This window comes from Pezoporus flaviventris, unplaced genomic scaffold (genome assembly GCF_033815535.1).
Source record: "Pezoporus flaviventris isolate CSIRO_AGI_PZ_B2104156 unplaced genomic scaffold, CSIRO_AGI_Pfla_v1 ptg000079l, whole genome shotgun sequence".
Taxonomy (NCBI): Eukaryota; Metazoa; Chordata; class Aves; order Psittaciformes; family Psittacidae; genus Pezoporus; species Pezoporus flaviventris.
This window is the reverse complement of record NW_026892627.1, coordinates 3,477,607-3,505,559: the sequence shown is the minus strand read 5'-3', so window position 1 is coordinate 3,505,559 and position 27,953 is coordinate 3,477,607. Positions and strand designations below refer to the sequence as shown.

The window sequence follows — 27,953 nt, the reverse complement described above, 5'->3', positions numbered from 1 at the left end:
TCCAACCCTAACGATTCTATGATTCTATGATTCTAAAGTCAAATGCAATCTATCCTGGGAGCTCAGCTAAGAAGTGGGAATTGCTGTGTGACACAAGATGGCTGATACATGCACCAAATAAATGACAAAGTTAGGTGGGAGAGAAAGAGAAGATTATACTGGGAGAAGAACACAATTATAAGTCTGGCCATTCTTTATGAAGTCTTAAATGAAACATCCAAACTGACGCAGTTCAAATTTACAAACTCACAACAGTTGTAATTATCACTTTCATTTTATAGATATACATCACACAAATGCGTTCACATCAGTGTGCTAGGCAACAAACATAAACAACACAGGACCAAAGGTTATTTTTACAAGAAGAAATTTATAAAGAGGTCAGAACAGACAAAATGTCACTTTATAGAGGTGTCTGATTAATTAATACAGATGGGTTAAATGCTTAATTAATACAGGACTGATCTGAATCATATTTAGAGAAATCTGGACAATTCATCTCTGCTCTAACAATGGAACTAGAGTTGAAGCACTTAAAATCAACAAAGAGGTTTCCACAAAGTCAAATGTCTCCTGGCCTAAGTGATTAACAAAGAGTAGAGCAAAATGGGGGTTTGGAGAATTACTTTTTGAAACCAAACTGATAAGTGCAGAAAGGCAGCAAGTCCTTGAATGACCATCATCTTTAGCAGTGCTTTCAAGTCTGAATGCAGGTTCTCCTGGGAATGTTCCTGTCTTGAAAAGAGCTGTAGCTGTGTCTAGTGTACCTTGTGTGTCCTTCCTTTACTTTTGGAGAGTTTGATGTACAGCCTAGCTCAGAAGAAAGAGGAAGGCCACCCAAAGAAGTGATGCAAGCACAACTTTGTTTCATTAGACCACACTGCTGTGTTGATAATTCTAACCCCAGAAACATCACTGAGAAAAGTGGTAATGAGATGAGAAATGATGGGCATTTCTGATTAATGAGATGAGAAATGATGAGATAATCACAATAATCCCAGCTGACTAGTCCTCAAAGGGAGGTCTTCCAAAAAGTGCAAAAAAAAAAAATACAGTTTAATTGTGTATTTCATTGATGGATCCAGCCAGTCTTCCAGGTTATGGTGGCAGAAGGTTCATTCCACCTACACAAGGATCAGCATCTGAGCAATAAGACTAGGTCTGTAAATTGTTCTGAGCTCAAGGTAGCCTAGCTGGCCTACTTCATTGACTGTGCTATAATTTCTTCCTTCATATGCACATAATCTACCTAATGTTCAGCTGCTCCATGGTTTCCCATGGGGAAGAAAGGGCTTGGAGTACTCTGGCCTAATTTAATCTCCCTGTTCAACAGGCATGGAATTAAAAAAAAACCCAAGCAGATGATATAACTTACTCTTTTCTTGTGTCACTCTTGAGACATCTTGAGATTCCTTTTAAAGGAGGTTGCTCCTCCATGGGTAGGTGTTTAGCATGTTTCTGTGTGTAATTCATATTAAGTTGTCTCAAGGTGTCTCAAAACAACTAGGAAAACATCACTAATCATTATGACAAACCCTTTTCACCATATAACCGTTTCAAATCGAGATTAGGAATAGTGCTCTAAAAATTGGAAATTTCAGGAAACACCAACAAAGACATGACAAACATGCTGGGCCTGGGAGGAGTTAACGTAGTTCCTTTTTACTGGGTGCTAACCTGTTGACTCGCACCAGCTTAAGGTCTTGCTTTTCCCAACAAAACCAGTCTATTTTATATGCTTAAGGAGATAAAGAACCAGTGTTGTGATACCAGTCTATACCAGGTGAGAAAAACAGCTCACTTTCAGGACAAGAAATTCACAGAAGGCTCTTGACACTATGGAAAGGATTCAAGACATGAAGGATTCAAGCTGGCAATCTTTCAGGTATTACAGTGTCACAGCAACTCATCCTGCTAGAAAAGCTCAAACAGAATTTACAACAATCTGTTACACAGATGTTTTCCTTTTTGGACTGTTTTTTTCGAGCAGTGATAACTGAGTGACATAGTTGACTGGACTATTTTCTCTGGAAAAAGTCTTGTGTTTGTGTGTGAAGTTCAGGTATTCTTGATACTGCCATTTGCATAATTGTTTCTTCAGTTCACTTTGAACCTATAGAAAAGAAAATTAAAACCAGAGAATTGGAAAATTAAGACTTAGTGGACTGTGAATGTAAAATATACCAAAATGTCTGCCTGACTACTTTGCCCAGATGTACAAAGGCACCCAAATCAGTTAGGATTAAATCTACACACATTTTTAGAACTTAAACTATGTCATTATTAACTTTTCAAAATAAACAGACTTACTTTCCAAAGTTCAGAGGATGACAAGACAGTTTTTGACTGAGGTTTCCTTGTTTACTGCGGTAAACTTCTTCATAAATATTTCTACTTTTTTGTATAATTTTTATTTTTCCTCATACTTAATCTTTGTGCCACCTTGCTGTGACCTGCTATATACAATAAGGGTTCTTCTCCAGGCTTTCAGTTTACGCAGATTGAAATCCCTGTTAAATATCCCTTACTGGCTCTGAAAGGTACTGAATTGACTTGAATACATTGCATTCGAGAGATGTCTTGGGAATCCTCAAAAGCATAAGCGAAACTGATTTTTTTTACCATCTGACACACAATGAACAACTAGATTGTACAACCCTGGAAGTCCATGGCCTGCTTTTAACACTGCTGTGGCAGGAGTGAGGGGCAGGTGGAAAGTAGCTTCTGTTGCCCTACATAAAGCAGCTCACACACAAAGTTGTGGCAGAAGGAGTGCAAGTAGTGCAAGAAACACCTGGTCCTTGCCACTGTTCACATAAGTAGTCTGTTCCTGTGGATTAATCCTGACGATTAATTGGTTGATGTTACCTCTGTTGATGTTCAGCTTCATCTCTATCTGCTCCTGCAAGGGCAGCAGCTTTCCTGAATGTCTACAAACTGACTTACAAATGGCATCCTAAACTAAGAAGATACATCAAATGCTCCTGGCCGCCCAGCTGCCATCTTCTGTGGCTAACATTAGTGCTGAAAATCTATTACAGTGTTAGAGTTGTAGCACAATTAGCACAAACCCATTCCAAATTAAATTAAAAAATAAACTGTTAAGTGAAAATATTAATTTTTACAGGGGATGGACAAATGTGATTTAAGTGCTCTGAATTTAGGAATTCATCTAGTAATTCTGTTATATATCCTCTATTAAGTATGATCTCTATAGTGTCATATAGAAAAGGTGGTGGGATGTGCAATACAACTTGGATATCAGTGCTCCCTGAAAGTCCCTGGAAATATTCATCACTGAGGTGCCCCTTATTCTGCCTTTATTTTCTCTGCTAACTATATGACATGCCAGTCCTGACGTAAAACTTCAGGTATGGGCAGAATATGCTCTCTGGAGCTTTGAAGACCCTAAAAATTAAGAGGGGCTTCCTCCACCATCCCACTACTCCAGTATTATCCCGGCAAGCTCAAGACCTTTCACCACTCCGATGTATAATACCAACCCTCAGTTTCATCCCATATAGAAACCACTTTGTTTGGCAGCAAAACAGTCTCTCACATTGTTGCAGACACTTAAAACTGAGGAAATACACACACATAGAAGAAATAATAATTATTTTTATGATTGTAGGAAGCCATAACAGATGCACTGCCAAACTGTAATGAGTGGACAATCTGCTCCAGAAGCAGTTATCCCTGAGCAGCATGAATGCAAGCCAACCCATACCACTTAAACCTGGGGCCAGAGATCACTCTCTGTGACATGTTTTAGACATTATTTGTCATTGGGTAGGGTTAATTTCACTTACATTTAGCTCCCCTTACAAGAAGTATCCAGTCTAAGCTACTAGGGAGTAGTGTGTCATTCTTCTCAACTAACCTACACACTTTTCTGAGGATGTGTTTTCACATTTTTGGAGAAAATGCAGACAAATTCAGCTAGGTTTTAAAAGTATAGGGTCTCTAAAATATACTACAGGAAATTTATCCAAATTCTCATATTATAAAAAAATATAAAGGAAGTGTTTGGAAAAACTACCGAAAATGCATGGATTTCCCTGGAAAAAGAGGAAGGGGAAGGGAAAGGGAAAGGAAAAGAAAAAGGGAAAGGGAAAGGGAAAGGAAAAGAAAAAAGGAAAGGGAAAGGGAAACGGAAACGGAAACGGAAAGGGAAAGGGAAAGGGAAAAAGAAAGAAACTCACTAGGACAAAATAAAGAAAGTAAGCAGTGTTACAAGATTTCCACTGAGACATCATCATGATAGCTATCAGATTTAAAGCAGAAAAAAGTCCCATGTCAGGGAATTCATCAACCATATGTAAAGGGTCATTGCTTCAAAACTTATTTTGTATTCATCAGAACTGTATGAATACAAATAAAGTCAGCAGAAGTACCAAGGGAAAAACAGATATTGGTACGCTATGCTTTCAGAAGTAGATCAAAGCACAGATCTTTTCCAGAAAAACAAGAGAGGCACACAAGCTTAAATGGTTTTGATAATCTTATGTACTTGCTACTCACCTCTGCATTTGAGAAGCAATATAGAAGAGCGACAACAAAACCCTAGGACAGGAAGGAGAAGGAGAAAAAAGCCAAACATCAGCATTAAAATGTAGAATCAGAGAAGAACATCAGGTTTCAGTCAAAATCTGAATAAGACAGCAAAAATTTCATATTTTCCATTGTTCCACTGAAATTTAGGTGATGTGGCAATATTTATTGGGTTTTCATAACAGAATTAAAATTTTCAATAGCTGGCAACACTATAATATTGTCCAAGATAATGTTCTGAATAGTGGTAAGACAAAATAAAAGAAACAGAGAAATATTAAAATAATAAATTCAGTACTGCTAAAGGATAAGGGCAAAGCAGTTTTTTATATATTATCCTTACTTTTTTATTCCTCTTATTATCACCTTTATTATATGTGGAATTAGTTTCAATTGGTTCACCCTAATCCATAGTGGTCTTCATGGCACTCTGTCATTGTTATTTAATAAAGGTAGATATTGTATTTGGGGAAAGGATTATTAAAATGAACTCTAAGTCAGAACTTAAAAGTAGTGTGAGATTTCAAATACAAAGGTAAGGAAACAAACAACAGAAAGAGGTGGTGAAGGAGTAAGATAGAATGTGCTTTGGATTTAAACACATTAACATCTGCTCTAATAACCAAAGTAAAATGTAAAGTTCCTGAGAGTGTGGTGTTTCAGATCATACCTTGTAGGACTGATAACCATTTTATTCAGCTTACCTGAAAAGAACCCAAGCCTAGCTCAACATAAAGGCGAGCTTCCAAGCCAGTGCTTTCTGGGAAAAATGCAAACACAATGTAGTGCACTCCAAAGAGGGGGATTAAGAGTAACGTGGATTTAGCAAGTCTCCTGTCAAACCAAGAATTAAAGAACAATGCACTGTCAGAAATATGGAATTAGTGATAGCAGTTGGACCAAATTTTAATGCAGAGGACAGTTCCATAATGGAAGCAACGACATCCAACAAAGTTACAGAAAGATTGCTTTCTGCTACCCATACTGTCAACACCTGGTGAAAAACAAGATGAACAAATCAGCATGCAAGTTTTCTGGGTTGACCTTGAAGGGTTCTTCTCCCTGCTATACATGCAAAAACAGGGGGACCAAACTGAGTACTATGATCAATTACCCTGAGATTAACCTCAATCACATGTAGGCATCCCCCAATAGAAGTGTCTCAACTTCCAAAACTGCCAATGGAGATGTAATCATCAGTGTCTATAGGAGCTGATTCAGTTGCTTATAAACAGTGGTGGTGTAGCCACTGGTGATGCCCTTGGGCATTCTGCTTGGCCTTCAGCTCACTCCAGAAGGGTACAGGTTTGTGCTAGGTCCTGTGACATAACTAACATCTATCCCTACATATCTTTAGATGAGTTAAACAGCTCACTAGACTCCACTGATGAGAGCTCCATTAATTATGAAGGGGTTTGTAAATAGGAAGGGCTAGGTTCAGTTACCAGCACATCATCTTCACATTGTTTCTAAAAGTTTAAAGGAAATTATCTTCATCTTTCTCTGTGTGGTGATTTGTGTGGAAAGGACTAGAAGCAAAATGGATTACCTGACATTCAGTGTTTGCACTTTCAAGCAACAACTCCTTTTGGAGTTGTACTTCATGTTTTGCTTTTCTCTTTGTCCCCATCGTATCCAACCCACCCTTCTCCCCTTGAAGGAAAAGAGAGAGGTGATATTTTGGATGAAAAAGAACGTTTACATTGTTATTTCTTCTGGGGATTTCTTTTTCTGTTAATAAGGAGTAGAACATTTTGTGTTCCTGACCATAAAACATTTCTTAGAATTTCATAGAACAGGCCAATATCAAGAGACCCAGAAACACTTACACAAAGTGGCTTGAATGGCTCCCTCCTCCCTCTTGAGATTTCAATTTGTGGACTAGAATTCTGATCACATTAATAAATATAATAAAGTTAATCTGAAAAACAAGACAATATCTGTAAACTTACTGCAAATCAGTTGATCTCTTCAGTTGATACAAATTAACTAAAAATCCCCAGCCATAGGAATTGCACTGCTATAAACCAGTGAAGGTCTGCTCTCAGATCAATTCAATTGCATTAGAAACAATATTATTTTTTCTCAGAAAAATATATATAAAGATATGCTGAAAGCTATATTGAATTAATATAGACCTACATACCTCAGTATTGGTTTATATGTGATATTAACTCTGTACTTGTCAGCACCTAGCAGATTTTATGTGGTCTAATCAGCACCTTCTATTCCCTTCATTGTCTATGACAGGGATTATACCAGATACAGAGGAGTGACATACTGTTTCCTCCCTAAATTTGCATAAAATAAACTTATGCATAAAGGGAATCTTTTGTCTTAAGTTTACAACCTAAGAATTTATTTTAAAAATAAACTACATAAAATTATCTGTATGTATTTCCTGTACTAATCCAGCTTCATATTAGCTAATAATTTTGCTGGTATGGATTGTCTTTCTTCAGTAATGACTTACAGAGACACGGGCAAAAATGTCAAGATGGTTTCATTATGTCATACCATGACTCTAGAAAATATAGGATTTAGTCTTTAGGTTGTGATTTAGGGTACACAAGAACAAACCCACATGCTATACAATAATTTCCATCTTTTTGAAATTCAGCACCATAGCATGTGCTATTGCTTTTCCCAGCTTGCTGACAGGAGGCACTAACTTAGATTTCACATTTCAAAAGATATTCAAGACAAAATGAAAACATACTAGTACAGTTAGCAGAATGGGACCTTTGATGATCCATAACACTACTCCACTTTCATCGTCATCCCAACATCTGAAACAGTAAACAAGACCAGTCATGTTATCTGTCCCATGTGAGCTTTCCGTAACACATGAAAGTATTTCTGTCACAGAATAGGAAAGTGATGGACACTAAGTTCTAAATTACCATTTAAAGACCGCTGCCAGTACTGGTACTCTGAAAGCTCTCTCAATATTTCTGTGCAGCCCAATCTAAAGGAAGTTTATTCAGTAAGAAGCAAGGGTTAAAGAACCAAAGCAAAGTCAAGAAATGAACATTTGTATTTTCAGGCTTCTTTCCTGCTTTTCTGTTAAAGAAGTGACTAGTTTACAGAGTACAGATCAGAGACTAAGCTACTGTGCATTCATGAATGTAATGACCTTGTGCTCATGAGGAAATAGACAAGAAAAACCTAAAGCCCTAGAAAAGATACCCTAAAGGAAGGGAGAAGAATGGTCTTTTGGCCAAAACAGCCTGTTTCGAGATTCATGTATTTAACCGCAATAACAGTTCAATTTAACTCCCTCCAGTCATATGCCATACATGTTAGGTTGTATCATAGAATCATAGAATAGTTAGGATTGGAAAGGACCTCAAGATCATCTAGTTCCAACCCCCCTGCCATGGGCAGGGACACCTCACACTAAATCATATCGCCCAAGGCCTCATCCAGCCTGGTCTTGAACACTGCCAGGGATGGAGCATTCACTGCTTCCATGGGCAACCTATTCCAGTGCCTCACCAACCTTACAGTAAAGAACTTTCTCCTTATATCCAATCTAAACTTCCCCTGTTTAAGTTTTAACCTGTTACCCCTTGTCCTATCACTACAGTCCCTAAGAGTCCCTCCTCAGGATCCCTATAGCCCCCCTTCAGATATTGGAAGGCTGCTATGAGGTCTCCATGCAGCCTTCTCTTCTCCAGGCTGAACAGCCCCAACTTTCTCAGCCTGTCTTCACACTTCAGAGCAGCTTTTAGTAAACAATTTCCTGCTTTATAACTGGCTCTCATATTGAAAGAGAATGGAAAAAAAGAACCAAAACCAAATTCATCAGGACATAATATGTTTTCTGGAAGGTAATTATTTGAAGAGATTAGTGTTACTAAATTGTGGCTGATTTTATATAGAAGTATATATTTCAAAGACTGCATATTAGGAAACTACATGAAATTCAATACTTACTATTATATTTCCAGGTTTCATTACTCCACATATGCATATCAAAATCAAGATTTTCTGTCACTTGCTTATGAAGTGCAAAGTTGAAACGCACAACTTTGGAAATTTTTTTTTCTTTTTTTGTTTTTTATGTGTATTCCTCCCCCCTCCCCCCCCCCCAAAAAAAAAAAAAAAAAAGCCAACAACAACAACAACAAAAGCGCCTCCTTAGTGAAGCTCTGACTTACCCGGTATTTTGTTGGTTTATTCGTGTGAGGACCCAAGCAAACATCACAGCAGTGGGAGCCCCTGAATAAATCAATATTGAACACATAATTTTCTGAACACTGTGTCCCATAGAAACTTTTTCCCAAGACTGTTCACAGTGCAGCAGATTGGATAAACATTAAAGGTCAAACAATGGGTCAGAAAATTTTAAATAACTTTATGAAAGAACTTAACTTGCAGTTCAAGGAAAGAAAAGAAAAGGCAGAAGAATGAAGTCAAGACGAAGAAGAATAGGGGATGCTGCGAAATGGTGTTTTCAAAATTAACAGCTAAGAATTGCTGGAAGGTTTGGATATGAATTACAAGCACTTGTGAAGCTGGAGAAACCACTCATTTAGTTAGAGCTCCTTTATCTTATAGATTGTGGCCAGCATACAACTCTTTGCACTAGCTGGAATAGTTCATATTTTTGCCCCAGGCAGCCTCTACTAATCACTCTAGACCCATAAACTGGTGAGCATTCCATGAAAGTTTAGCTAAACCCAAGAACTGGTGCTTTCTAGCCTCACTTTATTACTGCTTATCCTTCTTCTTTATGACTAAAAAGTTCTTTCTCTTTTTTCCTTTTTTCAAGCAGTTAGTTTATAACTAACAATTGCTTTTGCTTTTCTTCTGTGGAATTACATTTCTAAAGACTAAGTGACTTTCAAAGCTGCTACAAAAAGGACTATAATCTGAGGCAGGTGACATTTTCACTGATAAATCTATAGAAATATCAGTAATATCTTTCTAAGTATCATTTGAGAACTGTAGGAAAGGCCCAGAAGTCGACCTTCCTAATTTTAGACCCTTATTTAAGGCCTTTAAGATGGGACTATATTCAGTTCAAATTGTCTTTGTAATTAATGAAGAGAACTATCTACATCCGTATCACCTAACACAAGTTGCCTCTGAGATGTCTCATTTTGCATTGATTAAAGAAGGAGATGAAGATTACTACATTATTAATTGAGATGTTTCCTTTGTTATCTCAAGTTAGATGAGATTTATCGAGGTTTAAGCATCTAGGTTCAGGCAAACATAATTGGAACAGCTCCAAAAAATTTAATTATATTATAAAAGTCTTAGAATATGAAGATGAAGGATAAATTACTATTTGATTCAGGAGAATCTAGATTTCACTTCAAGCCAAAATATGCCAATGTGACTACTCAGTTTGGATGCCTCTATTTTAGAATAGCCAAGGTGAGGTATAAGGATATCTAAGATTCGCAATAAACAATTCTACAGTGAAAGATATTTTATGTATTACGTGCACATATTCTGACAATCAGAGATAACTTTAATTGTTGCATAAAACCAGAAGATTCCTAAAAGCCAGAAGCTTTCTATTTTGGAAAAAAAAAAATGTTGATGTCTAGGCATGAAGTCACATAATTTAAGATGAATCTATCTAATTCTGCACACTAAAAGCAAAATGGCAACTTAATGTTAGTCACCCACATTTCTTCAGTCAGTAGAGGAAGGCAACATGTTTCCAAGATGTTATCTAGCCACATTACTCACATTCTTGAGGACTGGATTAATCACCACCACAGCATGCATACCTCACTCTACTGACTGCAGGAGAAACCTAGATAGATAGTTTAAATTAGATGGTTACATTTTAAATTACTATAGTTGCATGAAATTGCTTCCAGTCATAAAGATGAGTGCTGCAGTGTTTTGAGTAGGCATATCATAGTGCTTCTAGTAATCCATCCTATCCTCTCCTTCAATATTTTGAACAGTATAAAAAGATGAGAAGAAAGACAGTATAATGGTATGGTTTTTGTAGTAGTACTGCATGAATGGGCAACTTCCACTGGAAAGGTGGCACATTTTACAGATGCCTTGAATCTCAGAACAAGTATTTTCTCTAGTTCTGAAAGTAAGTCAAAATACTGCATAACACACACAGAAAATGAGTACTAACCCCAGCCAGTAAATATGAACCACCATACATACTGCTTGTCCGAAACAAAGGTTAACAAAAGCAGTGTTTGCAGGTAAATCCCTTCTATAAGAAGCCAGAAGAAATTGGCTAAAACACTGAACTGGAAGAATGCCATAGCAGCCTTACAAGCAACCTGGAAGTGCAGAAGAAGAAAAACTATTAGGTCTACTTTCCATTGTGTCTGGTTTCGCTACAAGTGCAAGCAAAATTCACTGTTACCACACAAGAATGAAGAAATAATTACAATATTTCAGTAAGTTTGAAATTCCATAATTTCATTTGGCTTTTTTTTTTTAAAGGGAAATATTGTCTCTCTCTTATAAATAAAATTCTTTATTAATAGAAATTTTTACAGCTTCATTAGAGAGGACAGACCCGCACCTTATATAACAAAGCTGAGTGTAGTCATAGCACTTCATCTTTAGTTTTTTTAATATTGTTTGTTTTAAGATTTCAGTTCTAGCAAACTAAAGAGAAATGGGATTAAGAAATCTCCATGTTATCTTCAGGTAAAGAATTAAATGTTATCTCAAGGATAAAAAAGACTGTAAGTTAGTACCGTTGACATTATGCAGTGGTCCATAGTTTCATCTGCAAACAAAACGGCATCTTTGGTGAAAACAGCAATTGCTCTCAGGATAAAGGAGACAAACAGGTGCATATGGATGTAATTCCGTGTACAGTGGAATTTTCTGACATGGAAAGAGAAAACAAAAATTGTTCTTCAAGAGAAATTTCTTATGGTCTCATCAAAACTCAGGAACACGTGACTGCAGACATCTACCAAAGCAAATAAATGGCCTGCCACTGTTTGAGAGGGAGCTAGAAATAAGGGAGCAGACGAGTTATTATTTGTTGGCACTTAGGGACATGGCTTAGTGGTGACCTTCACTGTGTTAGGTTAACGGCTGGACTCAATGATCTTAAAGGTCTTTTCCAACCTACATGATTCTATGATTCTATTTCTCTAGACTTCCCTCCCCACAGTTTTACCTGTTGGAATCTCCTTCAAGGTTTGAACATATCAGCCTCTTGGTCCTGGGGCCCTCTATAAATGATATGAACTTTGAGACTCCCAATCCTCTCCAGTTAAGAAGCTGATTCTGTGCTCTGCACTCCCACCTGCAGAGCAAGCTTAAAGCTTTTGTCCAAGCACATTGGAACTAAACAAAACCAGGATCCATTTCCTAACATCCAACATCATCAAACATGACATTTAAATTTTTTAAATTTCTTTCTATAGCTCCCAGTTATGGAAGTAATGTTTTTTCACAGAGGGAATGGACAGACTAGAATAACTTCTGGTTCAGGCGTAGAAGACAGTTTCTGCAGAGTATGTCCTGCTACGCGCTGGAGGAATTGTGTTAATAGTGATAACAGATTGGAGCATTTTCACTGTATGCTGTCATTAAAAAGACTAGGACAAACTGCCCAGGCAGTTTTAACATCTGCAGGGAAATGCTACAACATGGAGAAGGACTCATTGTCATCAACAGTGTTTATGCCTGAGAAGGACTTGAAAATGGCAATTAAAAAGTCCCATAAAACAAAAAGTACTTTGAGAAGTACGATGAGGCTGTTTTAAGTCATCCTGGAAAAGAGACCATTGCTTTTTACCTGAAGGCAGCAAAGACAATTAGAGCTGTAATGAGTGAAGTCACTGATGCTGCATAGCCAGCAGTGTAGACACGCCAAAATGCAGAATAATATGATTTCTACAAGAAAAAGAGAACACAGACCAGTGCTGGTGGTTATGCAGCATGCATGTGGGTGTGCTTATTTCACTGAGATACATTTTCCCTTACTAGTCAGTTTCACCACTTATGCACAGCTTTGTGTGCTGGAGATCTGCTTCAGGTTTTTTCCTCCATTGCTAACACATTTTTTTTATCTCTTGAATACTAATAAACCTTAGAGACAGGTTTCACAGCCCACAGGTTCATCTGCAGTAGTGACCCGTTTGAGCAAGTTCAATAGGAAAGTGTTAACTTTATTAAGTAAGTACATTTTCTTCTATAGGTACATGAAGACTCTAGGGCACTGCTAAAGTGACTGAATCCATCACTTTAGAACAGGGCCAGATTCAATAAGTATTGGTTTTCATAAACAGCTATAGCTAAAAGAGAAGTAAGACTTGCATTTTGAAGGAGACGAAACTGTGTATTGTGTAGGTAAGAAAGTTTAAGTCAAGAAAATAGCTTCACAGTCTTTAATTCTTTGGACGAACAGTTCACCAAGTTGCTCTATACTGTAACACTGTAAATTCTTTATAGTTTATTTGTTTATTTGTTTTGCATTTAAACATCCTATGTCCTAAGAAAAATGCCTATGTTGCTTTATCTGTGAAAATTTTATTCTGATTCACTACATGATCACCTAATTATTTAAAATCCCAAGAAATTAATTCTCTGAATCCAGGGAAATTTCCTCCTTGAAAATGCAATGGACACTTTGTTCTTTAGTTGATCCGAACTTTTGTTTATCCAAAAGGCAACAATTCTGGTTTTAGACAACCAATTAGCAATTTTAAGTATACCCATAAATAAATTATGCAACCCTGACAAACTAGGAATAATCCTGTATTTCTGAAATAGACCTAATCTTTCATAAAGTATTTTCAAAATGCAGGTGAAAATTAGATAATAGATTCTTCAACTGAAAATGAAGTATTTTGATGCATTTTATCTGGTTTTGTAGGGCAGCTAGAAAAGCAACTGTATATACAGAAAATACCATAAGTCCTCACTGCACACACAAAATACTCTTAGAATATAAGTGGCATTCTTCGTACTTATTTCCCTGCGTTTACAAGTAAAATTACTGATTTTATCTTCCTTTTGTAGACCTTGCAGATTTGACTAGAGTAATGAAATGAACACAGTCACAGCACAGACACGAGTTCTGCCTTGAAATCTTCTGTAATGTTAAAATACAAATGTAGTTACTTGCTTGATTTCAGCCTAGGCCTGCTATGAACTATGCCTGGCTTAGCACAGTCCAGGGACTGCTTGGAGAAAGCCACCCTGGAGAGTAAGAGTTTAGCTCTGTGGGTGAAAAGCATGCAATGGCAGCTGGCCCTGAGGGGCTTGAGAACTCTGTTCCAGAATACATGCCTCCTTATGAATCTTACATCCCTTCTGAACTCTTTTTGTGGTTTTCAAAATATTTCCAGAATATTTTTATGCATTTATCTTTCTAGCTTCCCCACGGTGTAAAGAAGTACAAATATACTTAGTTTATGGGTGGTGAATTGAGTTACAGATATCTATATCACCTGTTACAGTTGTGCTTGAGTTTCTAATTTTATGGAGCCAAACGGCTGAAGCTAATTCTGTCTACAGTTCCTAAATATTTGAATACTTGAACTGTTACTTCTGTGCTTGAGCTTGCATGCCTGGAGAACCAAAGGGTTTACTCCAGATAACAGCAAGAGTGTTAATGATGACAACCCTCTTCACATTTCTGTGTCTTGCATTGCCTAGTGATAAATGACCTTTTCCCCTGTTGAATCATGACTGCACACTCACAACAGGCAGTATGAGTCAGTCTTTTATTTTGTAGATTGGAGAGAGTCCACTGTTTCTATCAAAATACCACAGCAGGAGGAGGAGGCAATGATGTACCAGCACTCAAAGGCACATCTTTGTCAATCAACAACCTTCAACAGTAAGATAAAGCTCACCACTGAGGCACTACCATTGCCAAGGAAGAGTGAAGCATTTCTATCCTGGGACCAAATATGATGATGAGGACCACAGAAATTTTATATGAAGATATGGGTAAAAAGAAATACTGCTAGAGCCAAATTGAGTACCAGTTATGATCATCAGATAGGAAAAATAGGGGTTCACTTCCTATTTCTTATGATAGTGTGGAAATATTCAATGGCATCCAGGAGTTCCCTCCTAAAGATATGCATTGACCATAGTGCTATAAAGTTATGGAATCTTTTTTCTCTGACTCAAAGAACATCTAGAAAAAAATCAACAGGAGGGATCCAAAAGAACTTTCCCTGAAAAATTTCCCTAAACAGTTTGGTAGGACTTTCATGAGAGATGGGTGCATGATGAGGATTCAAATCATCTCTGTCAGAGAACCTCAGTCCTTGTTAAGAAGGACAAGTGAACTAAACATGAGTCTATTCTTTGACAGCAACAGGGGACAACTGGACAGAGAAGAAAGTGCTGCCTGTTACTCCCTTGCTTCATATTAAGCCTAATTTACTAAACAGCCTGTAAATATACCTAAAAGTATTGATCTTAGCACTCAAGATAGGTAATTACTGGATTCTTAACAGTGCCTAGATGTGTGGGAGCATCCAGCTTCTCAGCACATTCAGAAGAGGGTGCTCTGGAGATGTTCACAAGTAAGAAATAAAAAACTCACCTGATCCTCAGGCCCTTTACTGGAACCTTCATCAAATCCACAGGCAATGGTGTACGGTGGGAATGGTTCTGACCAATATGCCTCCTGTGTACAGTTTCTCTGAAGGAAACCTTTAATGGTAAAATATATCAGAGACTGAATTATGCGGGGGGGGAGTGGGGGGGGGTGGGGGGTGTAATTTCTTATGAGAAAAAACAGATTTTTATACCTACTTTGATCCTGTAGCTAGGCTAGTCATGTTCAACTAGATTAGCTATAGATTTATAATATTCTATGTATCTACTGTCTAAAAAGTTGAGAGATTCCCATTCATTTCAAGATGCAGTGGAACTCGTACATTTCATATAGGAAGTTAATTCTGCAAATTCAATCCTTACACAGAGGAAATAAAATTATGCAGTCTATCCTGCGTTTACAACATAATTTGTATTTGCAGACAAAACCCATGTCATCTAGCTTTGAAGTTACATACAATTCTTTAACTGTTCTGACTGGAGGATTGGATTAGATGACCTAGTGTTCAGCCTGGAGAAGAGAAGGCTGCGTGGAGACCTCATAGCAGCCTTCCAGTATCTGAAGGGGGTCTATAGGGATGCTGGGGAGTGACTATTTGTTAGGGACTGTCATGATAGGACAAGGGGTAACGGGTTCAAACTTAAACAGGGGAAGTTTAGATTGGATATAAGGAGGAAATTCTTTCCTGTTAGGGTGGTGAGGCACTGGAATAGGTTGCCCAGGGAGGCTGTGAATGCTCCATCCCTAGCAGTGTTCAAGGGCAGGTTGGACGAGGCCTTGGGTGATATGATTTAGTGCGAGGTGTCCCTGCCCATGGCAGGGGGATTGGAACTAGATAGTCCTTTCCAACCCTAACTATTCTAAGATTCTATGATTCTGTGACCTCAAAAGGTCCTTTCTAACAGCAATTATTCTATGACTTTATAAATCAGTGATTCTATGATATATTTCTTTATAACCTTAGCAATGTGCTGCAATTACCTATAATTTTGAGAGCACCTTTAGCTGTGTAGTTTGGACTAGACAATTTAGTGCAGAATAACATAAATCAAAAACATGCCAAATATTGACCATAAGCCAAGATTCACATCTGGATAATTATTGTATGTCAACTGATAAAAGATAACATTGTGAATCAGGAAAATAAGCAAGTTACTAAATCTTTAACTATTAGAATTTATTTTAAAAATATGTAGAGATAAAAACAAAAAGAAAAAAGTCTTGCCATGGATATTGGTGATTTCTTCAAAAAATCTTGGACAGGGAACTTTAACCACTTCCCCAAAAGCGGCTGTGGGCCAGCAGGTTAGGCCATCCCAATCTCTGGCACATCCTGGGGGAAAAAAAAGTGCCTCTAAATAAATACACACACAGAGAATATCACGTTTGATCTTCCATAATTAGATTACCTGAGACTTTCCCACAAATTCACATGCAAAAAGAGACAAAACAGGACATGCAGCTCTGCAAATGAATGATTGTATTGTTTTCCTCTTCTCCTTGAATACATCGTTGTTCACACATGTGCTTAGCATTCCAGCTGGACCTTCCCTCACCTTATCTCATGAGAGAATGCACCCAAAATTCAAGCAGACACTATCCAAAAGTCAAATCAACTGAAGGTTTTTTTATTGTCAAAAGAAAAGTCACCAAATCAAAATAATGAGTAATTCTTAGCACTTGAGATTTCTTATTACTAGTTTCAGAGTCTAACTGAAAAACATCAGATTTAAAACTTCAGCCTTAGTCTCTTCATTCCATGCTTAAAGTCTACCAGTTTCGCCTGATATAAAGGAGCTGAAGTCCTGGTCATAGGCAATCAATGCATGTTTATAACGGATTTCAACAGGGATTAGATTCATCCCAAACTAGAAGAACATCTCCCAGCATCATATAAAATAACCATCACGTAGGTCTGGCTGGTGGGCCTTCACAGGGTTCCCTATATGAAAGATTGCTAGCTGATAACAGAGGGCATGCTACTAGCTACGAGTCTGATAAAATGTGATTTTGGAAATTATATTTAATCACAGCTTTGTCATGGATGCATCTCATTGAGACTCAAGCTGTGATCTTGCAGTTTTTTTTTGGCAAATAGGTGTAGGTGCAGCACAGAAAAATTATCAGCATGTAAAGGTGCCTGAACCTATAAATAAAAGTCACTGCACTGTAACCAAAACTAATCTCTAGGTAGTTGTAAGGTGGATGTAAAGCAGTGCATGAGTTTCATTTGGGAGGTGTAATTTCCTTTCACCGATTCTTTTCTGTTCCCTCTGTGACTGATGACAAGGCAAACCTAAAATTGTCAAGAACTGAAATGTGGAAGCAATATTACTTGCCTGTAGCTGAACAAAGTTACTCTCTGGCTTCTGAAAAGATAGTCCTGAAAATCTCCCACAGCTTTACCCTCACGTTGCCTTTGGGAGGATGAAATTCCTGGTATACCCAATTTGCCAGATGAGAAAAAAGAAACCCTGATTCGTTATATCTAATTTTAATTGTCTAAAATATGTTAGCTAATCTTAGCTATGTTCCCTCTATAATCAGTTGAAAGAGACAGGGACTTCCAGTGCATGATTCATCCCATATACTGGAGGCTCCTTTCTGACAGCAGGATGAATCACTCACTGGAAATACCTAGGTCTTTCTGATGATTATAGTCTTAACTAGACTGCTAATTTTCAGATTAATAAAGACAGGTAATATGAATCCCAGTTAGACATGCAGTGGCCCACGCACTTAGACTTACAGACTTAAAGGGTCACTCTTAGAGAGACTGTTCTACATTTGATGAGTTGGGTCTAAAAATCTATTGTAAATGGTAATATGTGCTTAAACCAAGAATCAGGTGACCTTATGTAGGAGTGGGATGTGCATGTTTTAAGTCCTAGATCTGGTTTCATTTTCGGTGACTTCTTTTACACACCAAGGTTTTCAAGAGATAAGTGATAGCCCAAGCCACCTGAGACTCCATAAAGACAACTGCAGTAAAAATTGTATTAACGTATTAAGTAACGTTGACATCATAGATTTTTCAATAATCCGGGGCTCTTCTTTTTTTTTGTGTGGAGGCTTTTTTTTTTGTTTGTTTGGTTGGTTTTAGACAATGGAGAAAAATAAGTATTTTTAGAGCTTGATTCAGTGGGTCCATTTTACACATCTACTTTGAGTTGAGAAGAATTGCACCCTGGGGTCTACTGATAAAATTCATTAGACTTAGCTCTGTGTAACAAGAATAATATGGAACTACTTTAGATTAAAAGTTCTGCAACATAAACTAATTCCAGCACAGCTTATCTATGACTACTGAGAAGTAACTGCACAACTGTGATTCTTCAGCTTGTCTCAATCAGCTCCTGAAAACTGAAATGCAAGCTAGAGACTTTTATCAATCTTAGCCTAACTTTAAAATACTCCAGAGAAAATATTTTTGCAAAAAAAGCATTTTCACCACATTGGAATGATTCCCAGCACAATACAATTTCAGCATGCTTTTCGTTGTTTTCTGTGGAAGCTTCTTTGGAGTTTTGGATATAAATAAAACCCACACCAAATAATTTAGGATTGCAAGATATTCCAGGTAGGGTTTACCTGCCCTAATTAAGCATTAAAACTCATCAGGGTTTGAAACAATTATCTTTGTCTCATTCCATAGTTAGTAGATAAAATTTACTCCAGAGAAAAATTAATCCCATTCTAAAGTAAACATCTAAACCAAAGGCAATCAAGCATGTTCTGACTTAAGACACTGAGCTTTTAAAAATGTCTAAAATGAGATGACGTAAAGTCCCATCCTATAGAAGAAGCACCTACTACTGTTAAGAAACCAAATAAAAAAGGAACCAAGTCTTGACTCAGGAGAACATCTACACATAGTGCCCCTGAAATGATATAGAAGGGATATTCATATCAGAGCTTAGCAATCAGGACTGTTACCTTTAAGATCAGGTGAAAGAGAGTCATTCTTTTCTAAGCAGAGAGCCTCCTCTTTGACCACTTGCTGGAATATCTTGCATTCTGGATGGATTCCCACAACCTCAATGAGAAAAACACAAAAAACCACACAAAGTTCTGTGATTACTGGAATGAGAATGAATGGATCATTGGAATGAGGTTTCTTTCCATTTTTTATATGTTGTGGCTGCTAGTTTGAGGTTTAAAAATGTGAAAACTACAGGAGAAGATGTGTCTGCAAATAGGACATGTAAACATTAGAAGGAGGCTGCAATCTCATATGTTTGTCAATTTGTATACACATCTGCATATGCATAGGTGTATGGATTCCTCAGTGTATTGTAATAGTCAAGCTCAGTAACACCTCTTTTCCAGGTTGCATATTTCTACCACCTCCTTTTTATACCAATGATTTTCCACAAAACTTAAATGGATTTCGTGAATGGGAATACTCACACTGAGTCCCCCAAATGTACATGCAGTCTGACCATATAGATATTTATTCCCCACAAACCAAATTAAAATACATACATTTCTTTAAAGATACATGTTTGCTTGTTTGTTTGGGGATTTTTAGATAATTATTTTGGGGGTTCAGAACTACCCATTGGCAAAATATTCCTATTTTGATTCTTGGGAGTTCCCAAGAATTAAGTTTTCTTTATTGAAGGAATTAGCCATAACAATAAAGTCTTAATTATATTTCAGGAAGGTGTGCCTACTCTGCTTTGACACTGATACTAACAGAATGGGCTCCTGGTCTTCTTTGAAAATTTGAGATTTTAGTGGCATACAAATGAGACTACTGAGAGAGCAGGGTGTAAGCTCTTCCCTTCTGAATGCAGTCGGCATAATTATAAAAACAGAAGCAATATATAGGGAAGAAGTTTTATGTCTGTTGTATACTTAAATAAGAAATCCAGAAGTTCAAGAATAGATAAAATAGAAAAATGGTAATCTTGGTCATAGTTTAATATGAGTGATCGCAAAATTTTACCAACATATTATATGAGGATGCTACATACTCCTTAGACAGAGGCAATGTTTCCATTTTATCAGGTGAAGAAATGAGAAAATTTAAGAACTTGTATGGGGAGTTTAAGTAATTATATTTATCTCACAGATTAAGATACCTACATTTAAACACATAAATGGATTTCTAGGCATCAGTTGTTGGATATGGGCTAGATTCATCTTCCTAACTACAGATACTTGTGTCTATACTACTACAATGACTAGTGTCATTTAGGTGCTGTCAAGTTTTTTGCTTGACCTTCATCTCCCACTCCAGAAAGTTTCATGTCCCCTTTAGTCCTTCATCATGTCTGTGACTGTGAAGATGTTCTTAATGCATCCCGAATTATTGTCTCTGGAAAGGCAATTCAATTCTAAGAAGGAATCTACAATGTCAGTATCTATGTGTGATCTTGTTATCTGAGCTTCTTTTGCAGTACATGGAAAAGGAATGCTTCGTGCTGTTTGGGATGCTGCAGGGTATCTCAGTATCTCAGTCCTCTTCTGTACACTCTGTATTAATTTTGCCAGCCCCATGTAGAAGTCTCAAGTGCTTTATTTGATGTCTCAAATATTTCTACATACCCACATTAAGTAACTGAATTAGACACAAAATCAAAAGAGTCAATAGAGTCTGCAAAGCAACTGGAATGTAATCAGACAACTGAATACTGCATCAAAGCCTCCTTTGGGATATTGGGATCTTCAGCACATAGGAAGTCTTATATGGAATAGAGCTCTTTTGCAAGCTATGCTATTCAAGGCAGAGAGAGGGGCTCAGAGGGTAGTGATTTTAACAGAAATGATGGATTGAAGGCTTTCTGAGACATTTCTGAGGAAGAATGTAGGCCATTCTAAACCTCTAATGACTTTGAAAACACAGTACAGAAGAAAATATCACTGCTATATTGCCTTTTCAGTCTCAGGAATTTGATTTATCAGCCTTCAGAATCTTTCCAGTAAGCAGTGCAACCAGGACTTCTTTCAGCCTCCACAGAAACTTTACTTGAAGCCATGCAGACTTTTACATGTTAGCAGTGATATCTGCTGAGGGGAAAGAAAAAAACAAAAAAACCCACAACTATCTTTTTAAACCTTTAAAAATACTGCCTACATTTGGATTTCAAAGTAGCATAGACAGACTACTTTTAATTATGAGGCCCTAGACATGGTTTGTACCTCTTAATATTAGAACAGAAAGAGGATTAAGGATGCTGTTTGAAAAGAAAATTGAGACATGGCCTTTTGCATGCATTGTATTCCTCTAGTAGGTAATTTCAAATACATTTAAAAATTAGCATAAGTCACTCTTAAAATAGTACTTCTTGCTTTTCAACTATCATAACACAATTCTAAAATGAAATTTTTCAGGTATTAATAGGATCCCTGCTCATTGCTTTATCTTAACATATATTTCACTTTAAAGTCAGCCTACATAACGAATGAATTATTTGAGTAGTAGTAACAAAATGATTGTTGTGTACATATCTCACTATTTCATTTCATAAAGATGGATGCAGCTGGACAGGAAAGAAGTAATTTCTCTACTTTCTGGAATTTTTATTATAGGCTAGTGCACAGGCTAAATATTACTGACACTTTAGTGTTTGAAAATCAAATGTAATTGCAAATGTAAACTACAGACTATCACATAAGAAGCTAAAATAAGGCTGATGTTAACTTGCAATCATGTAGCCTTACTAGAAGTAATCCCACTGTTACAAAAAAAAAAAAAAAAAGAAAAAGAAAGGGAAAAGAAAAGACATATACAACAAATTGAGAGCAGTGATGATGCTTCAATTTGTTGGTTTTCCTTAGGCTTTAAGAAAGAGGAAGACATTAAACCATTTTACGGTTAAAGAAAAACCTTCTGGGCAGAACATTACTTGTGATTTGTTGGCTATGGCTTACTTGTTTTTTGTTATTAATCTCACAATACCTTGAGAGAAAAGTGCATGCTGCTGCTGTAATCTGCCTACAGGTTAGGTGATGGGGTTTTCTAGAAGACAGGGTCCCTGTGTTTGCTGCAAAGACATAGTACTGCAATTTAGGAGGCCTCCGCTGTGATGACTGAGCTCTTGTAGGAAAAGAGAAGCTCCTGTTGAGCTTCTGTACAATTATCCTCCTAGAAAAGGATAATTTAGGAAAAAAAAAAAAAAAAAACAAACCAGAGATTTCTGAAGCAGGGATGTCCAATCTGGCAGTTTTCCATACCACTGTAATAAGTGTAAGAGGCTGATTTGAAATTCTTCTCAGATCAACATTTCCTAGTATATAAGCAACAACCTGGCATGAACCTTACTGAAAATAACAGTGGGGTGCCTTCATCCCAAGGCTTACACAGAAAACTGAGGTTCCATGCAACGCTGCAGACTACTCAACAAATGGAACTTTACGTTGCTCTGCATCATAACACAAAGATCTTTCTGCTACTTTGAACATTAATGACCAGCCAAAATTCACAGAGGTGTTTTAACTCTAAGTCCTAACCATGGAAACAATCTTGCCCAGAAAAGGGTAATCGCATAGTGAACATTAAAAAGTTACCTATGACAGGTGCTGGTATGCTAAAAATCTGAAACAATTTAGAAAGTCAGAGTTTGGGCTTGCACTTACATTTAGACTTTGTTTTCTTAACATCCGTGAGGCTATGCATTGAAACCCTAAAGTGGCATATTCACTGATAGTAAGTATAACACTCTTTTGCATTTATTTTATACATGATAGCTTACTTATTTGCTCAAATCTGAACAGAAAAACTGCACTCTGGGCTTTCATTTGTTCATGTTGGACAACATCAGAGTTAGCAAGCACTGGGAAGAGACTTCTTCTAGAAACATCCTCAGGCCATACTTAGTGCAAATTAATTAAAAGCAATCTTTCCTGAGAGCCCACCCAAAGATGGTGCCCACAGGCTACTGCAGTGTAGAAAAGCTGTAATTTAGATGTCATACAAAATACAGATTTACACTCATTAAGAAATACACTTGGGGAAAAGTAGGAACGTTTTCTGTGCTCTCAGAAAACAAGGGAAGTGTTTCAAAGCTGGGCACTGAATGTATTACTCATTCTTGAAAAAGCAATTCAATGGAATCAAAGAGCCAGAATTAAATTGGTAACAATCTTTTTGAAAATTAATAAAAAATCAAAGAAGTGTCTGAAATAATTGGCAAGATGGCAAGGTTTCAAGAGCTGAAGGGTCTTTCCAGTTTCATTTCCAATGTCATGAAATCCTGAAACTTCATAAATAGGTTTTGTGTCAAGCGTATAGATAATTTACTAAGATTATTCATCACTGTTCTTTTTGCTTCTGTTTCTACAGCTTTCATTCATGTCTCAGATCTCCTCAGATGTGCTCTGAAATCATCTCTGTATTTCCTGTTCTCCCTGTCTGTGCTTCCCCTGTTCATTTTTTTCTGCTATGACTCTGATGCCTGAATATTTCCTTTATACAAAACCAGAGCTACCTGCCATTCACGTCACACATCGACTCCCCACTTGGAGGATTAAAACTCACCTTGTGTTTTAGGAAACAGAAAGGCATGGTAAGAAACTCCTTCATTCCCTGCCTATTTTTAGCTGTGGAAGGAAGTATTCACTCAGTCCTGAAAGCTGGCCAGTGCAGAGAACCAGGGTATGCTCTGAAATGTATACAGTTTTTTTCAACTGGAACTTTGGTGAACAGAAAAGTCTTATAGGATGCAAGGAGGCTCATGAAAAATGAAGAAGACAAAGAAAATCTCAGCTTTTTTGATAAATGTCTTGGTCTGTTGAATATATTGTGTCAAAATTCATTCAGAATTTCTCAAAATGACAAGCACTGAAGTTAGGGCAAATGTTCACATGTGTTTTAAAGGGAGCTGGGACTAACCCCAAGTTCCGTTAGCTCTTGTCCATTTCAGCAGAGCTACGATCACAATTGTCTCTGTAAGGATCTTCCTACCTACTGTGCCCTATACATAATTCTGGGATATTTGTAACATAATATGCGTAGCATTATGTTCTGTCAGAAAAATAAAAGAAACTATAAAAAATAACCAAAGACTTCTTATGCAGCAAAGAAGTCCACCGCACAAATGCATTTGAAAAAATAGATGAACATCCAGTTTGTTCCTACTATATCCAAGCCACATTTTCAACTCCTGATTCTGATTCCAAAGCACGAGGTCACCATAACAGTGATGTGACCCCGGTCACCAGCAACATATTTAGCTATTATAGAAAGTCCTGCCCCCAACTTCAAGCTCTGACACAGTCTTGATCCCTGAAGCTTTCAACCCCAAAGGTAAAAACCTATTTCCAATCTTTCTCTTCAGCCAATTAAATAGATTATTTCAGGAGTCTTTTTGGCTTAAAATGACTACCTAGAGGACATTTTCAGTGTTTGTTTTCTCTTTCTAACTTGATTACCTATGGAACAAGAGAAGCTGAGACACTGATTGCCTTGCAGTCATTTAGAGGAATATCTTTTCAAGATTGTTTTTAAGACATTGGAGTAACGCTTGGATGCTCCTGTGTGTACTGGATTGCATTTATCTGACTGTATTTAACTGCATAATCTTATACAGAACAGTACTTGCTGTATATACATATCTATGTATATCCCTATATGTACTTACTCATAGGTAATCTATATGTGACAATGCAGCCATTCTAATTTACATTGTTTATAAATCCTACATAATTAGTGCAATCTTGAGAAAAATTACAATTAGTTTATTAGCTGTATGCTAAGTTTGGTAGAGCATTAAGCCATCAATAACAAGGAATAACAGAACTCTAATAACTGAGGATCCTTGTTTTCTGCTATTGCAAGTATTCCTTCATATTAAAATTTCTCCATTTCTGCATATATAGTATGTTTACTGAAAAGTGGGGTTCATGTCACCTAATCCCAAAGAAATGAAACCTAGATGTCAAAGACCATCAGCAAGTTCACTCAGCTTTAGCCCTAGCCGTTGTTCTTGGAGGGTTTTACCTCTTCCCAGTAGTATTGAAGGAGGATAAATGAGTAGCTTTAGACAAGATTCCTGATTATAGATAGATAATTTTAGGTGGTTAATCTAAACTCCCCCATAAAGCTTTCCTTAATGATCAATGAAGGCGGTAAAACAGTTTCAGGGAAGTATTCCTCCTACCTCCCTCAGACACCTATTTGAGGACAGTGACTCAATGTACAGGAGCGTGTGTCCCCCATTAATTCTCTACAGGCTAATGAAACACCTAAACAGACCAATTCTTCTACACCTTCAGTTCCCTATGGAGGGTAACTTAAGGTCTGTAAGGACTAGATCCCTAGAAGAAACATGTATGTCCCTCCAACACAAATCAGCCCACACTAGCTATATCAGAAATTTAGGCACCCAGTTCTGTTTTATAGGGAGTTAAATGTCTTGCTATGGATTTAGATCCATATGCTTATTACCACAATAAATGCTTTATTAAAGTAAATATATAGCTCAACAACAACCCATCTATGTTTCCATTCTCACTTCCAATCACTAGATCAAACTGCACCCCTTCCACAGAAATGTGAAAAGCTGTTACATGTTTGAAGCAGCAGTAGTTTAGCTCAGAAGGAAAGACTGAGTGCAGCCTTTTCTGTTCCACATCCCCGGTTTCCTGAGACTCTGAACTCTTTAAGACAGGGAAAAAAAAAGTCATTTTTACACATTTCAGCACCCACTGCTCCCTGTTCCTTATCACTTACAAGCAAATGGTAATTTTTAATGTCAAGGACTCTATTCTGCAAGGCACAAAGTATTATCCAGCAACATACAGCTCCCTGTAGAGCTGATAGGAGGTAAAAGTATCCAGTTTCACAGAGAAAGTTTTCAGGATTACACTTCTGGTTTATTTTCATATCTGAATAATAAATTTTTTGCAGAATCCACACTAGAATTATTTTTTTGGTCTGACATTATCCTTTGAAATATGAGAGAACTGTTTACTCAATGCACCCTATGGGTGTCTGGCCTTCCCTGACTGTCTCACTTAGGGTGCAAAGCCTCTCACTAGACCTAGAGACATGAAAGCCACTGATATTTAGAGCACCGACTCTTATCGACATGTAGTTGGATTTCATACATGAGCAATAGTTTAAGGCCAAAAGCTACATAGAGCATACCATTTGTAGAATTTCTTTTATTATGGGCACAGTCTGCTGCTGTGCATGGCATGATGCACGGCAGCCCACAGATGTGCATGATAAATCACTTCAGGTTAGCTCCATTGCTGACAGCTGCAAGAACAAGTTGTGATTCTATTACGTGTTAAAAGCCTAGTCCAGATGCTAAAGACGCTCTGCCTGTAGCAGTATAACACTTTAGGTTCACCAGTTTCCCCTAAAAGAAGGGTATTACACGAGAATAACCGTACGTGGCAAGACAAAGACCTATATCCTATCACTTGCACATAAAGCTGTATAAATACAGAGGAAAGAATGAGTTCCAGAGGATATGAGGTACAGGTGTGAAAATGTACATCCTATCTTTAACCTTTTAAAACTGAAGGGTCACGGCCAGTCGGTAATCATCTAGGCTCTCACTATTATCAGGGGAAGAAAACAGAACCACCCTGTCTTTCTCAGGACAAGATGAAATGCCTCCCAGTAAGGTGACTATTTCTCCTTTGGCTACCACAGGATTCTGAATTCCAGCCTACACTAGGCATTTAACTGTGAAATGGTTAAAGTTAGAATTAATAAGTCCCTGGGAATCACACACATAGAAAGATTTCCAAACAAACACTTTTCCTGAGGCTGAAGAGTTGGGGGGGGGAAGGATGTATAACTGTACTTGTAATTACACTAGCTTTTGCTATCTAGCCCAGGCAGTGCCAGCATTAGAACATGGGGCTTAGGGAGGGATATATGTGCTTGAATTGTGTCTCTATGCTCATACATCTTCCCTGATGTTTAATGTTACAATCTCACCTGCTGCCTCCAGTGCATAGCAGACATGATGGTTCATTCTGCTGCTTGGTGATATTATAAGCAGATGCCTCCAGCAGTAAATACATCAGTGGCCTCTCAAAGAGGTAAATGTCTCAGACACATAAGGAGGAACTATTCCTTTTTAATTCTCTTCCTTCTTTAGCAAAGTTGCCTTTCTCAGGACAACTGGGACAGAGAGCTGTCCCCTTCTGTCCCTCTAAAGGCATGCTACAGCTATTCTGATTTAGTGATGCTTTTCTGTCCTTTGGAAACTGCAATTCTAATGAATGGAAATGAAAAGACATTTATAAATAGCACCTCAGGGCTGGAAAAAAAAAATAATAAAGAGATGGGTCAAGCCTCTAACTCAGGATTATTTTTTTCTTTCCTCTCCTACATCCCCATCCCCCTGTTTATAATTCCCTCCTTATTCTTCTTTCTTTCTACCTGCTCCCTGTTATGAGAAAAGTTACCCTGCCTCTGCAGACATGCCTCCCCGGATCCTGCAGGGCAGCTGCAGTGCCGTCCAGCTGTGGGCAATAGTTTCAAGAGCCAGCTCTGTGGTCCACCGCCCCACCCCCTCCCCGAAATTCCGCCGGGCACTCACCGGCGGGAGCAGCAGCCAGCACAAACTTCGCATCCTCCGCAGCAGCCGACAGGTCCTCCCCGCTCTCTCTGCTTGCTGTGAAGCTGCCAAAAGCCGAAGCTCGGCCCGCCTCCACCTGCCCAAGACCCGCCTCAGAGAGCCTTGCACCTCCCTTACCGGACACCCCGATCCCTCCCGGGGGAGCCCGGCACTTTCGCGCCCCACGGTACCAAGCTTGCAGAGGAGGGAAGGAGATTCCCAAGCATCCCCCCTTGGGATTTTGGACCCATCAGTAGGAACAGCTCCTCTGGTCACCCACCTGCTGGGAGCTGGAGCAGTTTGAGGGTCTTTAAGGGTGTGTTTGGAAGCGCACT

At 37.9% G+C, this 27,953-nt stretch overlaps 1 protein-coding gene across 1 annotated transcript; it reads right to left on the bottom strand.

The window, feature by feature from the left end:
* Nucleotides 1–1,392: 1,392 nt before the first annotated feature.
* On the bottom strand, nt 1,393–27,953 carry LOC133280037 (vasoactive intestinal polypeptide receptor 1-like). The gene is made up of 13 exons (XM_061474334.1): nt 27,601–27,953; nt 19,028–19,127; nt 16,317–16,424; nt 15,077–15,186; nt 12,308–12,405; nt 11,250–11,382; nt 10,670–10,823; nt 8,715–8,775; nt 7,271–7,340; nt 6,381–6,472; nt 5,256–5,385; nt 4,522–4,563; nt 1,393–2,113 (listed from the first exon to the last, which is right to left on the bottom strand). The coding sequence occupies exons 1-13, from the start codon at nt 27,631–27,633 to the stop codon at nt 1,949–1,951; spliced, it is 1,296 nt and encodes a 431-aa protein (XP_061330318.1). The 5' UTR covers nt 27,634–27,953; the 3' UTR covers nt 1,393–1,948.

Excerpts from the sequence above, each read along its gene's own strand:
- LOC133280037 (XM_061474334.1), bottom strand. The coding sequence starts at position 27,633 with ATGCGAAGTTTGTGCTGGCTGCTGCTCCCGCCG. Across the intron at positions 6,473-7,270 it reads CCATTCTGCTAACTGTACTA|ATTAACTTTATTATATTTAT; the intron begins GTATGTTTTCAT and ends CTTGTTTTTCAG. Across the intron at positions 5,386-6,380 it reads AGCCATTCAAGCCACTTTGT|GAGACTTGCTAAATCCACGT; the intron begins GTAAGTGTTTCT and ends TTGGTTTGACAG.